This window comes from Lissotriton helveticus, chromosome 3_1, assembly GCF_964261635.1.
Source record: "Lissotriton helveticus chromosome 3_1, aLisHel1.1, whole genome shotgun sequence".
NCBI classification, from domain to species: Eukaryota; Metazoa; Chordata; class Amphibia; order Caudata; family Salamandridae; genus Lissotriton; species Lissotriton helveticus.
The window spans coordinates 1,133,805,856-1,133,821,961 of NC_136061.1; the positions used below are offsets into that span (position 1 = coordinate 1,133,805,856).

The 16,106-nt window shown below is 44.3% G+C and overlaps 1 protein-coding gene across 1 annotated transcript in view; it reads right to left on the reverse strand.

Annotated features, from left to right (window-relative positions):
* Positions 1–4,732: 4,732 nt before the first annotated feature.
* The window catches only part of ARL6IP6 (ARF like GTPase 6 interacting protein 6), a 147,714-nt gene continuing 136,340 nt past the window's right edge, over positions 4,733–16,106 (reverse strand). Inside the window, exon 4 of the mRNA XM_078681727.1 lies at positions 4,733–11,878. Coding sequence (XP_078537853.1) covers positions 11,785–11,878 — 94 coding nt within the window. The 3' untranslated portion in view covers positions 4,733–11,784. The remainder of the gene's footprint in view (positions 11,879–16,106) is intronic.

Sequence of the window (16,106 nt, forward strand, 5' to 3'; positions counted from 1 at the left end):
GCGTTCGGGAACAGGCAGACTTTTGTCAGAAAACCAACATTTACTACACAGATTTAGCAGTTTACTGGGACATAGCCTATTTTTCCTATTTGTTGTGCTTTCAACCTACTTCCAGTTAGTGGTAGAAATGGGGAAGAAACCAATAATAGATCCCGGAAAGCTATACATTACTGAAAAGTAGACTTAATTCTGAATTCAGCCAGGTGTCCTTTGAGTAGCTCCTTCAAGGTTTTCTTATAGTAAGTAACAGTTGAAATAAATAAATATTGAAATTGAGTTGAAAGAACAGCCATTTGTGCCTACGCTTTCCACCTGTAACATCTTCTAACTACACAGACTTTTTAAATCAATATACCGTTATGTCCGCTGGACCCTCCTGGTTGCTGGGATATATAGGGCTTGTAGGTTCACCAAGAACCCGAGGTATCCGGAGCCAATTACTGAGCTCCACCTTGCAATGGTTTTTCATTGTGTACCAGGTATACAGCAATTATTTTGGTAAAATATAAACAGTGAAAAATAGGTATCAAGGACACCTACGCATTTCCAAAATGAAAACATGATATGGAGTTTAGAAGCATTGGTTATTTGCACATTTCTGAATTTGTAGGGACCCATAATAGCATGTGAATTAGAGGGCACTTTTTTTAAAAATTACTTCTTTTGTTACAAACTGTCTTACATTTGGTAGAAATGCATAGAAAGGCAATTGTTAATAAGTCTTGTTCTACTATTCCATGTTCCCCCAAGTCTCCTGATAAAAATGGCACCTCACTTATGTGGGTAGGCCTATTACCTGTGACAGAAAACGGCCTAAACCACAATGTGGATACATCACTTTGTTCCACTGACAACCGACCCTTTTTTTGCAATGTGCCTAGCTGTGGATTTTGGGCCTTAGCTCAGCCGACATCTACAGAAACCTACCAATCTTGTATATTTTTTAAAACAAGACACCAAGGGGAATCCAGAACGGGGTGACTTGTGTGGCTCTCACCAGGTTCTGTTACCCAGAATCCCTTGCAAACCTCAAACTATGTTTTTAAAAAAAAAACATTTTCCCCACATTTCGGTGATGGAATGTTCTAGAATCTGGATGGAGCAACAAACATTCACCCATCCAGCATTCCCTCAAGTCTCCCGATACAAATGGTACCTCACTTGTGTGGGTAGGCATAATGTGGAGAAGTGTGGCTCAATTGTTAGAGCGGCAGACCCTGATGCAGAGGTCTGGCCCGGACCAGGGTTCAATTCCCGCCTCGGCGGGTCTTGGGCTCAATTTCCCCGGACCTGATCATTCTCGCCTCGGTGCCTATTCTAAGCATGGGTCCCACTCGGCAACTCTGGGCAATAGCTTGCTTAATCTCCACAACTGCCCCAACAGCGCTAGGATGGCTGGCTTCACCTTGGGGGTGCCCAGGAGTGGGCACTTCACAGGGAAAGGCCAGAAAGGGTTCCACAGCGGTATGTGTACAGCGCCTTGAGATCCCTTCGGGGGTGATATGTGCGCTATATAAGCACTACATTAATGTCTGCAACAGGAAAAACTCAACATGGACAAATCAAATTTTTCCACTGACAACTGACCCTTTTTTTGCAATGTGCCTACTTGTGGATTTAGGCCCTAGCTCAGTCGGCACCTAGGGAAACCTAGCAACACTGTATATTTTTGAAAACTAGACACTCAGGAGAATCCAGGATGGGTTGACTTGTGAGGCTCTCACTAAGTTCTGTTACCCAGAATCCCTGGCAAACACCAAAATGTGTCAAAAACCCACACATTTTCCTCACATATCCTCAATGAGAATTTCCGACAAAAATGAAACCTTGCTTGTGAAGGTGCCCAAACCAGAGTCAGCCCAAAAACCTATTTAAAAAAAAAAAGAAAATCTGCCCTTTTGGCGGTTTCCCCTCAGTTTTTCAGATTTATAGTTTTTTTCGACCGATTCTGCTTTGGGCGCCCACACAAGTGAGATAATTTTTATCAGGATACCGAGGGGAACGCTGGGCATTGAGGAATTTGTGTTGGTGCAGTGATCCCACAACTTTTCCAACAGAAATGTGAGGAAAGTGTGACTTTTTAGCTAAATTTGAGATTTGCAGGGGATTTTGGGTAATAAAATGCTGGCGGATCCACGCACGCTACACCACCAGCCAAGTGCCACCCATGCACACCACCAGCCAAGTGTCATCCACACACCGCCAGCTAGTGTCATCCACACACACCACCAGCCAAGCATCATTCATGCACAAAAGCCAGCACACTGCCAGCCAAGCGCCATCCATGCACATCATCAGCCAGGCACCATCCACGCATACCGCCAGCCAAGCGGCATCCACAAACATAGCCACCCAAGGGCCATCCACGCACATTGCCAGCCAAGCGACAGACCACGAACACTGCCAGCCAAGCGCCATCCACCCAGGCCGCTGGCGAACTGACAGTCCACACATACTGCCAGCCAAGCGCTAGCCTACACACACCACCAGTAAAGCGCAAGTCCATACACACCACTAGCAAATTTCAGATACACACACACAGCCAGTCGAACCCCAGTACACAAAGACCGTCAGCTGAACTCTAGTTCTCTCACTCACAAACAGAGAAACTTTACCTATGGTTTAGTGGTTTTCTGCCCTGGGCAGATGAGCCTAAATATAATGCAGACAGACTGTTGCTATTTATTAAATAATTTTTTGGGGGGGGGGTGGGTGGGGTGCATTGGCATGCAGATTCTGGGCAGCCTGACCCCAACATACAAACAAAAAAGTCCCTGGTGCCTAGTAAGCTTTCTGCCCTCATGGGGTGCAGATGGTGGACTTTTGCCCCAATATGCCCCCCGGGGGGGGAAGAGAGACTGTGCCCCTTTGTTTCTGAAAGGGATGGGGGCATTGGCATGCCCATTCTGGGCAGCACCTAGCCCTACTCTTGCTGAAAAAAAAGCTCCCCTGTCCTCAGTGGGCTTTCTGCCCCAGAGCGGCAAATCGGAGGCTATTGCTCCCATCTGCCCCGGGTGGCGCAGAGAGACTGTGGCTATTATTTGATGGGGGTGGGAGCACTGGCATGCCCATTTTGGGCTGCCCCACCTAAGCACTACTACAAAATAAATATTCCCTGGCTTCCTTGTGGGCTTTCTGCAAGCCGGTGGGGGGGCATTGGATCGGGGGCTACTGCCCCCAAATGTCCCCGGGGATGGGGGGGGGGGGCAGAAAGACTACGCCCAATATTTTGGGAGCGGGGTAGGGGCATTGGCAAGCCCATTCTGGGCATCCCCCATCCATACACTGGCTAAAAAAAAACAAATACTCCCTTGTATTTTGTGAGCTTTCTGCCCCTGGGGGGGGAGAATTGGGGGCTATTGCTCCATCTGCCGCAGGGGTGGGGGGGCGGACAGAATGACTGGCTATTTTTGGGGGTGAGGCATTGGCATGCCCATTCTAGACAGCCCCCGCACTACTAAAAAAGAAAAAGGCCCTGGTTTCCTAGTGGGACAATGTCCCCATCTGCCCCCCAGGGGAGGCAGAAAGACAGAATATTTGGGGGGGGGGGGGGGGGGGGGGGGGAGTGGGGGAAAAGAGCTTTTGAAAATGGGGCCACCCCCCCGGTGTCTAGCGGTGGATCCATGCTTGGGGCACGCCCAATGCGGCGATCTCCAAGCAGGGATCCACTAGGGAAGGGTACCATTGGAAAGGGGAGATTCTTCCCTTTCCAATAATACCTCTGCTGTGTGTATCGGTGCTCAGAGAGCTGATTTAGCTCCACGAGCACCGCAGTGAATTTCAGTTTCAATGTACTGATGACAGTGTGTGATGGTCATTACATTAAAAAAAGAAACAAGCTACAAAACTGAAAAGGAAATCCCACCTGCTGTTTACAGCAGAGGAAATTCTGGGTGGTGTGCCAAGGATGTAATGGTTACGTCGTCGGAAAACCAGCACCACAGCCAACGACATAAATATCACATCCTTGGGCTAGAAGAGGTCAATATTTAATTTCCTAAACAATAGCAGACCCTCAAGTGTCGGTGGACCACAGGTTAAGACTCGCTGCTGCAAATTCTAGAATTGTCAACTTTAACATTATCAATAAAGCATTGTGTAAAAAAACATGTGTCAGTGAGTCTTACAGTAGCTTTACAGCCAGCAACTTGAGGTCCCTGGCCTCCCATACTCATGGGCAAAAGCACAGGCTCTTGAAGAACATCGAACTGATGACCAGCCTCTCCAAGGGGGTCATAATTATAAGAGCCCTGGAGACTCACAGTGAATTTGTGTTAGAAACAACTTCTTGAGCACGTTCTACACCCACTCCCCCAACACACACAATATTAAACACTAATACTCCCCCTCCTTTGGGCACCATGAGTCCAAAGGACTCATGAAACTTTGATAGCCTTGCTCAAGTGCCTATAGGGAGCTCCATTCACTGGGCCTTACATTTTTGATTAGTGGTATTGGCCCATGTTTCTTTTTTTAATGCAGCATCTAGCTGCTCGTTGCCTTTTTCCTTTGGTCCCACCAGTGACACCCATGAGGTTTTTGGAGTTGTTGGGAGCTGTGAGGGGCACCAAGGACCCCTGATGACTCCCTGCATATGCAGGAAACATACAGGGTAGGACAAAATGAGAAAAGGGGGAGCATGATGGTACAGAATTACTTCACAAAGGACTTTTGACAGTGAAATTAGAATATCTCAGTGATCCTGTTGGAATAGAACATTGAGAGGCAGAGATAACTTAAGTAATCAACAGTTGTTGCCTTTATTAAAATACTGGCAGAAGTCTACACAGAACAACGCAGAAAACCAGACAATATCCAATACATTTCTGGGAGTAACAAAGCTGGTGTTATATGGTCATGGACCTGCTTTCATAGACCTGTAAAGAGATACAGAATCCCCATGTGTTGAACAAACACTACCGGTCTCTGGCAAATGTTAGACAAAATCACCAAGTAGAGGCACGTTGGGTGAAACTTCAGAAAACACATATTAAAAATGTACATTCTGCAAAACTTATACCCAGGACAAGAAGATATGACGAAAAGGATAGGGGAATGATAGGCAATTTAGTTTAAAGGATAGAGAAAGGCAGACTTGTCAAGGACACAAAAGACCTGTAGGGTCAAAGAAACAAGTTCACTGTATTAATGGAGAGATTTATGAATGCACTGTGCACCTTAGAAGTTATGTTTTTTAAAGTCACTTGACAATGGATCTCTGTGTACATTCGAGGCATTCATATTTGATAATTAAGAGATCACTGGAGTAATTTCATAAATAATGTGCAAGTCTTCTAAACCACTTGGTTATGGGAGTTGTCCATTTTATGATTGGTTTGGGGGAGGAGGAGAACATTTTGACCTAAGTGTTCCTGTGGACTCAGACAGGCGGGTGGTACATTTTCTATTGCTCAAACAAAAGAAGAGATTACAGGACAAATTACCTTCATATATTTACAGCACTCTGTAATAAGGTGTTGGCAATGACTGCACTGTAGACAGAACGTCCAAAGGCACAGTGACCATACTATGTTTAACAAGGGTATCCAGAGAGAGCATCTCTTCCTTACATGCAGAAAACACTCGTTAACAGATTATCACTGGCTAACCCAACCATCTTCCTACATATTTTCTCTGTAAGGCATGGTTAAAGTACGGCATATTATTATTGGGATTTCTAGAGTGCATAATCACCACCAGGTCTCTAAGCGCTATGAGAGAGAGCCCTACCGTGGCACATTGTATGGTTATGATTGGTTAAGTTGTGCCCCAGGCTTCCACAAAGAGGAGTGTTTTTAGCTTCTTTCTATATGGGAAGAGGGCGAGTTCCTTACAAAGATTTGCCAGCAGCTTGTTCCAAAGTTGAGGAATTAAGGTCGAGAAGGCTCTACCTCCTTTGGAGGCAGTGCTAAAGCGAGGACAGGCCAGCAAGCCTGCCTCTGAGGAGGAGTCGAGACCTGCTTGGCGTGTAGATTACCAGACGGTCTTTGATGTAGGTTGGGGCCTGGCCATAATGGCTTTGTGTGCGATGCAGAGGCCCTTGAACCTGGTTCTCTGCCTGCCCGGGCGCCAGTGCAGCTGTCATAGGAGTGGGGTGGTGTGGGCCTCCTAGGAAGTCTGACGATCAGTCTGGCGGCATCATTCATAATTACCAGCAATTTGGCAAACAACTTTTCTGGGAGGCCAATATACAGGGAGTTTCCGTAATCCAGTTGTGACACTATCATGGCCGATTCTGCCATTCAGAGTTTTGCGAAGGAAAGAAGGGTAGCTAGTTTCCGTAGCTGTCTTAACAGACCAACACATGTTCCTACTATGGCAGATACCTGGGGGGTCATGGAGAGCTTGGCATCAATTTTAATGCCCAGGCTTTTTACGGCCTGGGCAGGCTTAGGATTTGTGCCAAGCTCTAGTGCCCAAAAGAGGTCGCTCCAGGGATTGGTGTCCGTGGTGATGGGCAGTACCTCGGTTTCATCAGGATTCATTTTGAGGGAATTGGCGGTCATCCAGTTGACTGTATATTTTAAAATGTTTTGTATTCGTGTGTGGACAGCAGGGGAGTTGTCTATTGGGATGATGATTTGGGTGTCGTCCGTGTAGTTATAGACCTGGCACTCCATCAGTGCGGCCACCAAGGGCTGGAGGTAGGTGTTGCACGTAAGTTTGCCGGGGTCAGACACCTGGTCAGCCAACTGTATTCTCTGTGATCGGTCTGTTAGGAAGGACGTGAGCCCATTAAGGGGCGTTCCCTGAATACCCATCTCCGAGATCCGTGACAAAAGTTGGCCATGATTGACCGTGTCAAATGCCGCGGACTGGTCTAGCAGGACCAGGGCACTTGGCTTTTTGTTATTGGCCCTGAGCCAGAGTTCATCCGTTACTGCCAGCATTACCATTTCCGTACTATGGTGGGCCCTAAAACCTGCCTGATTAGTTTGCAGGAGCTGATTTATTTCTATGTGGTGTGACAAGGATTTCAGCACTTTTGCCAGGAAAGGGAGCTAGGAAATTAGTCTAAAATTTTTAAGGTTCTTTACGTCTGCCCCTTTTTTTTCCGGAGGGGAATTACTCGTGCTTCCTTAAAATCGGTAGGGACGTAGTCGAATTCAAGAGACCGATTTAGTAGTGTGAGGACCTAGCTCTCTACCCCTGGTAATGCCATACGGAATACCCTAGGTGGGCAAATGCTTCTGTTTAATTGGATGTTGTGAAAAATAGCTAGCAAGAGATAAGATCACCAGCCACATAAATGCCTTTTTCCCTTACTTTGTTGCTCCTGCTTTCTGTCCTTCTCAATAGTTTGGGAACTCTGTTCTGCAGCCCCAATAATTGAGAGGGTGAGATCACATACGGTTGCCCACTGGTCAAGAACTTATGATGCAGAAAACTTCTGCAGTGGACATTTGCCTTTTGAAATTACTCAATGCTGCCTTACGTCTGGTACAACAAGCACAAAGTCGCAGTTGAGCTACTCTTGTGTCCGAATCCCTAGGTGGCAACAACAGCCTTTGCCTTGGTTAAGCTCAACAGAAGTGATGGAAGGATTGCTATACTTCTAAAAGGCAGGCAGTCATTCCAAGCTAAATTTACAAGTCTTGACACCAGCTAGGCCTTCTTCTTCCAGGGATTCAGGATGTCTTGGATGAAGGACTAGAACAATTACTTCCTAGCAAAGATTAAATCCTATTAAAACCTCTTGTTAGAGCCACGTTGTCTTTATCTTCTGTAGAGAAAAGTTCTCCAATCCTTATTGCTTCAATTAACGTTTCTTAGAAGACAATTTTCCATTTCATCCAGTCAATATCACAAGATGCCATTAACTTTAATGGTCTGTCCGCTAGGCAGCATGTTGAAGCCAGAACTAAAGTGAAATAGCACTGTGGACTAGAGTCTTTGCTACAAGGATGCAAGTGTCAAGTAGATGAGAGAAATGGTCTCTGGGCCCATTAATGGTATTAGATGAGAAAAGAATGTTGCTAAATTCTGCAAGGATTAACTCGGGATTAGTTCTGCATGAAAATGTAATTACTCCAGAGGAATTGGCTTAGTTTAAGGAAGTTTGCATTACCCAATATTCCTAAAATTAGGCCATTACACCACTTTGCGTAATTTATGCACCATTTGCTGTAAACATTTAATGGATGCGAGGACGCATTTCATGCTAACATTTTGCAAGAATTGCCAGATTCACATTTTGCATAACAATGCATCTTTTTGCATAATTTCATGAAAGCAAATTATCCAAAATTTGCAAATCCCTTGTCATGATTAAGGAATAAATTTATCTCATAGGGATTCCCAGGGCAGGACTAGGAAGAAACCGGCCCGGGCACCAAAATAAAAGTGAATTTCACTCATTAGTGAAATTGATAGATAAAAAAAGTGGACTGTCTTTGCATATTTGGTCAGTTTTTAACTTGTAAAGATACGCTTTACAAATGTTTTGCAAGGTATGGAAAACTGCTTGGATTTTAACTAGCTGGAGGCAATGATTTCTTTAAAAGAGAAATCAACAGTAAAAACTGGCCTTGAGGACCACAAACCAGGCCCATTATGAGCCAAAAAAGAGACTCGCACACTGACCTGTCTGACCAGCCGGTTGATCGCTGTCTGATTGCTCTATAGGCCTGGAGTTAACTAGTGAAGTGGTTTCTGGCAGCAGATAAGAAAGGTTTGATTTTTGACACGCTTTTGTATCTACGTGCTAGTTTAGGGGGATTGAATAGGTTCAAGATGGCCAGATCCACGCCAGATTTTCTTTATGTCCACATACAATATAATTACACAGAACCAAATTTAAATAGTACTCATTTACATTGTCGTTCATTATCCTGAAAACATGGCATGGACCACGCCATCCTGGACCTGTGTTGGATTCCCTGGTGGATCTCTGGAACCAGACTCTTACATTCAGGGAGGGATACAGAATCGGTTCATTCTTCTGAATCACAAAATCCAGAAAGTAGGAAAGGTCCAGAAGTTCCTGCTGGTGAGATGATGGAGGCTCAATAAAACAAATTTACTTTTGCCAGGATGAGGCTATTAGAATATCTAAAACATGCTTGAATTCTTAACAAGCCAGTGCAGACATGGAATTGGCAGAAAAGCAAAGATAATCTTCCTCCAGCCATTGTGCACGGAGGGCATCTAATTCTTTGTTTCTGCCAGATAAAAGGAGTGGAGAGGGTGACAGTGCTCTGTCACAAATAAGTCTATCTGATTAAAAAAAACACACACCTGCTAAATATTTACAGAAAGTTCAAATGATTCATACAATCATCTGACATTTGTGAATAGATGACACAACCCACACTAGGTGCCTGCATATATATTCCTATTGCCTCCAAAGCTAAGGCTAAGGAGCAGACTTTCTTTGGAAACACCAATTTCTACTACTGAATAACTAACTGGTGTGGAGAATACGTCTTTGTCTATCCACTCTCTCCCTGTTCCTTCTGTGTGTACGATGAGAACATAGCGAATACAGACATTTGCTTTCCTGAAGGAGGAAAACATTACTTAAATCCCAGAAAGGTAGTTTTCAACTACCATGTGATGTGTATGGCACGTCATTGTTTATTATCATTATAATTTGCAAGTCTGATAAAGTAACAGATTAATCTTTGAAGAGGTTCGAGTCCCAAAACATCAGCACACAGAGTGCAAAATATTTTGAGTAGTATTTTTTCTTGACCCTGGCTCTTAAAATTGTTATCAATGATGACTAGAAAGAACTGTGCAGGATAGGGGCACACAAAACAAGAGATGATTTGTGCTATTATAGGACAATACCTACGACAGAGGCCCAAATGTATTACAGAACAGAAAGAATAGAAACTCACTGCGTGAAGACTCCCCATACAGGATGGCACAATACAATGCTGAGAAAAAGCGGCTGCACGGTTTAATTTGCTTGCAGCCAGTCTTCACCAGCATACGCAGAAGGGGGGGGGGGGTAATATTTTGAAGGCAAATTTAGGGCAAAACAAAGACAGATGTCCTTTCTAAAGAGGGGAGTTAACAAAAACAGAGCATATGTGTGAACTCCACGGAGACTTACTTTGGTAGTCCAAAATAAAAATAGGAATTGGAAATATTTGGGGACAGTGTTGGGTTTATATCCTGTGGGAATTGAGGGGATGCTTACACTTGGTTCAGTTGGAAAACTTTTTTGTGGACTTGCATCCAGTGTAGAGATTTGTAACCAACGAGGCAGGAAAGAGCAGGAACATAGTAACTTATCCTGAAGTAAGTTTTTGGAAATCGAGTTGTCATTAAGGACAAGTTTTATCTGGAATCATTATACATCCATATGAATGGTGGGATCAAGACAAGGAAAAAGACAACTGAGAAACTTACATAAATTAAATTTCAAACACAATACCCGTCTTGGAAGAGGTTTTAAAAGTACCTTTTGCTACACGTTTCCAGATGTTGCAAGAGGAATAAATAGAGACGGGACGACGTAAGCCAAGAATGATCATTTGACTTTATCTTACATATGAAAAGATTCATGTTCAGAGTTGCAGTAGCAACAATATTCGTTTTTATTTACAGACAACGTGAATCCGGATGATTCAAAGGCAACTGCAGATTTGAAAATGTACAGAATTATCCTAGCAATGACTTTGCATAGGAAATAGAACACATCTACACTCAGAACATTATGGGAAAGCATAATACTAATGGTGCTTTATAGAGAAGATTTCCTTTAATGTAAGGGATGTTTGCGGTATAAAAAACCCAAAATATATATATATTTATCATGTTGGCAGTAACTTTATTTTGCCATGAAATCAAATGCGTTATAATGAACCGTGTCAACTTTTTGTGCAAGCAAGTTTAAATGAATGAAACTTTTTGGACACGAAAATTCATTAAACTGAATTGCTTTCTGACAACAGTCAGTGAAGTGTAGCTGGATTATTAAAAAAAATAATCTGTTCGGTGTTTGAACACGAAATGTTGACACTATTAGTCAGATGACAATATTGTGGTATTGTTGTGGGCTGCTGAACATTTGTGCACCACTTCATGAGAACTGAATGTTCGAATTTTTAATGGTACCAAAGTATGTATCCCCTTAGGAAAAGTTAAACTCTGAATGAGTTCTCTCACGATCTGTTCTTTAAATCCACCTATGTTTCATTTGAACATCTTTCACCATCTGTGGAACTTTCTTCAATAAAATCCTCTGGTTCTTAAGCTAAAATAATTGTCTGGAGGGCATGCAAAACATCTTAATTGATTTTGTAGCTAATGAATAAAGCACCTGGAGGAGTTAACCCCTGCAGTAGGATAAATTGCGAGATGCTCACTTTTAGTTCAAGACCAGGTCGGGCCTCACCAGTAGCAAGCTCAGCTTCAGAAGTGGGACGATGGTTTCTGGAATTGACTCCATAAATAGAAAGGCATATTCCTCTTTAAGAACGCTATTGCAAATCATAGTCCAACAGAAGTAGAAGCAAAGACACAGCCTTGTGAAACTATCAGTGCATTATCATTTATGTCTAAAAAAATCCTTTTTGAACACTTGTAAAAAGGCACAATATGTTTCAAGCTTTAAACAATTCTTGAGTAATTACAAAATGAAAATTAACTGTACAAACCAGGCATTCATCAAAAGTTGGAAGGTGTGTAAAGAATTCACATTCTTATGTGAAAGACAAAATGTCGTTCCAAAGCGGTACAAAAAACAGGTACAAAAAACAGGTCATACAGCAGTTTCAGTTAAAATCCTTGAGTATTTTCTTTGAATGTCCCACATAATGGCAAAGCACGGAATCATATCAAACTCCATACTACTGTAAGAGCTGCCACAATGCCATTGAGAAGTGCCATGCTATAGCCCATGTGAAAAGAATGTCCCGTCATTCTCCTAGGAAAGAAAAAAACAAAATTATTCCACATAGAATAAGCATTTTATAAGAGACAAAAATGGCATTTATGGCTTTCTATTTTATAAAATATGGACTTGAACATCAATCCCCAATTAATAATTCTGTCCATCCATATAGGATTATAATAAATAGGACAATAGCAAGATAGTTTTTAACATATTTCATACATATGTGAAACTGTTATACAATGTAAATTTAAGAGTTTATGAAATTAGTTTCAAGAAGAGCAGCAAAAACAATATATGATTTTCCACTGTGTTTATTTAGTTATCCTTGCAATACTCTGTAGGAGACCATAGGTAACTAGCATTTAAAATACAAATTTAGTGTAACGTCCAGGTCAAACACATCATTGGATGTTCTACATATTTGATGAATAGTGATTATTTGAAGAATAGTGCTTTCAAATAGTATAAGCAGCAACTCTTGTGCGTCACAGCGAATCTCTGGCACCTGCTGCGACCTCCTGAAAGATTAAGAATCTGTTGTGTTAGAAATGGGGGTCTCTAGTAGGCAGAGGTAGGTACCTTTGTCCAGATAGGGACCCTTGCTTTTAGGCAGGGTAAGGGGATACACTTCTAAAATAACCCCTGCTCAACCCGGTGGTAGCTTGGCACCAGCAGACAGGCTGATCTCAGAGGCAGTGTGTAAAGCATTTGTGAAGACATGCAGTAATACAGTGAAAACACTACAAATGGACACCACACCGGTTTAGAAAAATAAGTATTCTTTATCTAAACCAAAACAGGACCCAAAATGACAAAAATACACAATACAGTAAAAAGATATGACTTTCAAATGGTAGAAATAGTTCAGTTCAAAGCAAATTGCAGATGCGACACTTTTCACAGAAAGTACCTTGGATGTGTAATGCAAACAACCAAAACAGGCGGAAGGTGATGCGTTGGATCCTTCCCGGGAGGAAGGTGATGCATCGGATCCTTCCCTCAGGGAAGGTGATGCGACCGTTCCTTGCTCTGGAGGAGGTGATGCGCTGGTTCCTTACTGCAGCGCAGGGGAGGTGATGCGTCATTGCCTTACCAGAGAGTAGGTGATGCGTCGGTTTTGTACTGGTGGGGAGGTGATGCATCAGTTTCCCACTGCTGGAACCTCGATGCAATGAGACGATCTGGGACGATGCGTGGATTCTTGTAGCCGCACAGCAGGCTTGCATCCCAATTGATGCGGTGATCTCGGACTTCGGAGATCGTTGCACTCTATGTGGCGTGCAGCGATTTCTCGAGCCGCGGATGCCATTGCGACGGTTTCTTTGGCAATACATCGAAACCGGTACGAATGCGTCACGCTTCTTCGATATTGCGTCGATTTTCTAGCTCCCAGCTGAAAACAGTTCTCTAGAGGTCCAAAACAACAGCAGGCCCCTCTTGCAGGTCAAAACTCCCAGCAGGGCAGTTCAGGGGAGCTGTTGCTTAAATCTTTGTGTCCCTGAGACTTCAGAACAGGAGGCAAGCACAGTTTCGAGCCCTTGGAGATCTTCCTCAAGATGGGGACACAGCAAAGTCCTTTTCTCCTCTCCATGGCAGCAAGTAGCCACTGCAGGCCAACCCCAGACAGCAAACAGGACAGGGGCAGTATTCCTCCTCAGCTTCACCGGCTCTTCTCCTTGGCAAAGGTTCCTCTTGATTTCCCAGAAGTGATCTAAAAGTCTGGGGTCTGGGCCCCAATTTTTATACACAAAAATTATTTGTTCTCTGAAGGCAGTGTGTGTTTGTACCCAGCCAAAACCAGTTCTGTCCTCACTGGTGCAGCTTCCAGGCAGGAGGTGGAGACAGTATTGTTGACGGCAGACCAGGCCCATTCAGGTGAAAGGAAATCTCCTCCCAATACTCCAAATGCAGCCCAGGTCTTTTCAGCCCAGCCCTGACTCATCAGGCTCACAGGAGCCACTGCTACTCCCCAGCCCGTCATCCAAAAGACAGACATTTTTTGTTTAAATCTTTTTATTAGGGTTTTACTTTATAGATTCCCATGTGGGTCGTCAGACAGGTCACAGGCCAATCATCACATACGTTATTGATTACACATCATCTACAGTTATAGCACATCATTATCATTCGGGTTTCATTCCTCCAAATATGGTTACACATCATCTCTCAGGTATCTGTTACTAAATCGTCTCGTTACATGATGCTGTGCCGTGTTGCGTCCGGTCCCTTGTGTTGTATAATGGCGAGGACGGGTGTAACTTCCTCCCCTCTACCTGTGTATGATCACCCTTTACTGCATGTCCAATCAGGAGTACTCTGTGAATAGGTCGGCTTCCGAATCGCCGCCTGGAACTTAACTTGAAACTGTGGGAAGAAACGTCTCCCAAAAGAGAGGGGGGTTGGGGAGTACAAGGGGCGGGTGAGGACAGGTGGCCGTGGCGGGCGGTATGTGAGCCGGGTACTGGCCTGGGGGGTGGGGTTGCGTGCGACTCGGGATGGGGAAGGAGTGATCTGTCATGGGGGCAGACGATAGTCTCAGAAATATTGACTGCCTGTCCTATTCTATTCTCTCACCGGGGGCTTCACTCGGCTGGCATTGAGGCCTGTGACCTGGGGTGTTGGGAAGCGTTGCGGGGCGGGGGTTGTGTCGGCTCCTGTGCCTCCTCTGCTGTTGTCTCTTGTTTAAATTGTATTAATAGTTGCGCCCACATCCAAAAGCCAGACATGCAATACACAAACATAGCAGAGGCATGGTGGATGGCTAAGGCAGAAAATACCTACTTTCTAAAAGTGGTATTTTCAAACACAAAATGCAACAAGCATTGAAAATGCAATAGGTCTCGCAATAGAAGAGTTTAACTTTTTTCGTTTTGCAAATGGATGAGTGGCGTTGCGTGGATGAGTGGCGTTGCGTGGATGAGTGGCGTTGCGTGGATGAGTGGCGTGTGAGAGTGGCGTTGCGTGTGAGAGTGGCGTTGCGTGTGAGAGTGGCGTTGCGTGTGAGAGTGGCGTTGCGTGTGAGAGTGGCGTTGCGTGTGAGAGTGGCGTTGCGTGTGAGAGTGACGTTGCGTGGGTGAGTGGGGTTGGAATGCAATAGGTTTCGCATTAGAAAAGTTGTAGTTATTGGTCTTGTAAATGACAATTTATTTATTTTTTCGTTGTTAAAATTGCTAAATTGATGGCTTTGTCATTTACAATGCCAATAGTTATAACTTTTGCGAATGTGACACCTATAGCATTTGGAATGCAACATGTTTTGTATTTATGTGACTTATATGGCAGCTCTGGTCGTTAAAAATTGCTAAATTGATGGCTTTGTCATTTACAATGCCAATAGTTATAACTTTTGCGAATGTGACACCTATAGCATTTGGAATGCAACATGTTTTGTATTTATGTGACTTATATGGCAGCTCTGGTCGTTATGCTACATCTCTAGATAGTTTTATCTTTCGCAAATGTGACACCTATTGTAACACAATATGTGTTGTGAGTGAGGGTGAGGGGTTGAGGGTGAGTGAGGGTGAGGGGTTGAGGGTGAGTGAGGGTGAGGGGTTGAGGGTGAGTGAGGGTGAGTGAGGGTGAGGGGTTGAGGGTGAGTGAGGGTGAGTGAGGGTGAGGGTGGGTGAGGGTGGGTGAGGGTGAGTGAGGGTGAGTGAGGGTGAGTGAGGGTGAGTGAGGGTGAGGGGTTGAGGGTGAGGGGTTGAGGGTGAGTGAGGGTGAGTGAGGGTGAGTGAGGGTGAGGGTGAGTGTGGGTGAGGGTTTGTGAGTGAGGGTGAGTGAGGGTGAGTGAGGGTGAGTGAGGGTGAGTGTTATTAATTGTACATATGGGAACTATTTGGGGGAAAGTGCAGACGCCAACCTGCAGCAACCCAGCTCGGGTCACAAAGAAATATGCCAGGCTAAGAGAACATATTACAGTAAGCAAGCGGATACTTGCGCCCAATATGGAATGGCAGCTGTCAGTGAACGTGTAGTGTTGTTAGTGCCCATTATTAGTGTGTTATCACTGCGGTAGACACAGCTGTGCGGTTACAGTAGCACGCCACTCCTAGTTAGTGCTGTGATGGTACTGTTCACTGTTTATGTATTAATGGCAGCTGTTAGAGTGTTGGCAGTGTCCACTGTTGACCCCTGAGATAGAACGTAGAGCAGATAGGTAGGAGGCAGCAGGGCCAAGTGAGGTAGGTAAAAGTAGCTGCTGGCAGCATTACTTCCCTGGCTGTCCTGCTCTATGAATCGATCTACACTGGATCCC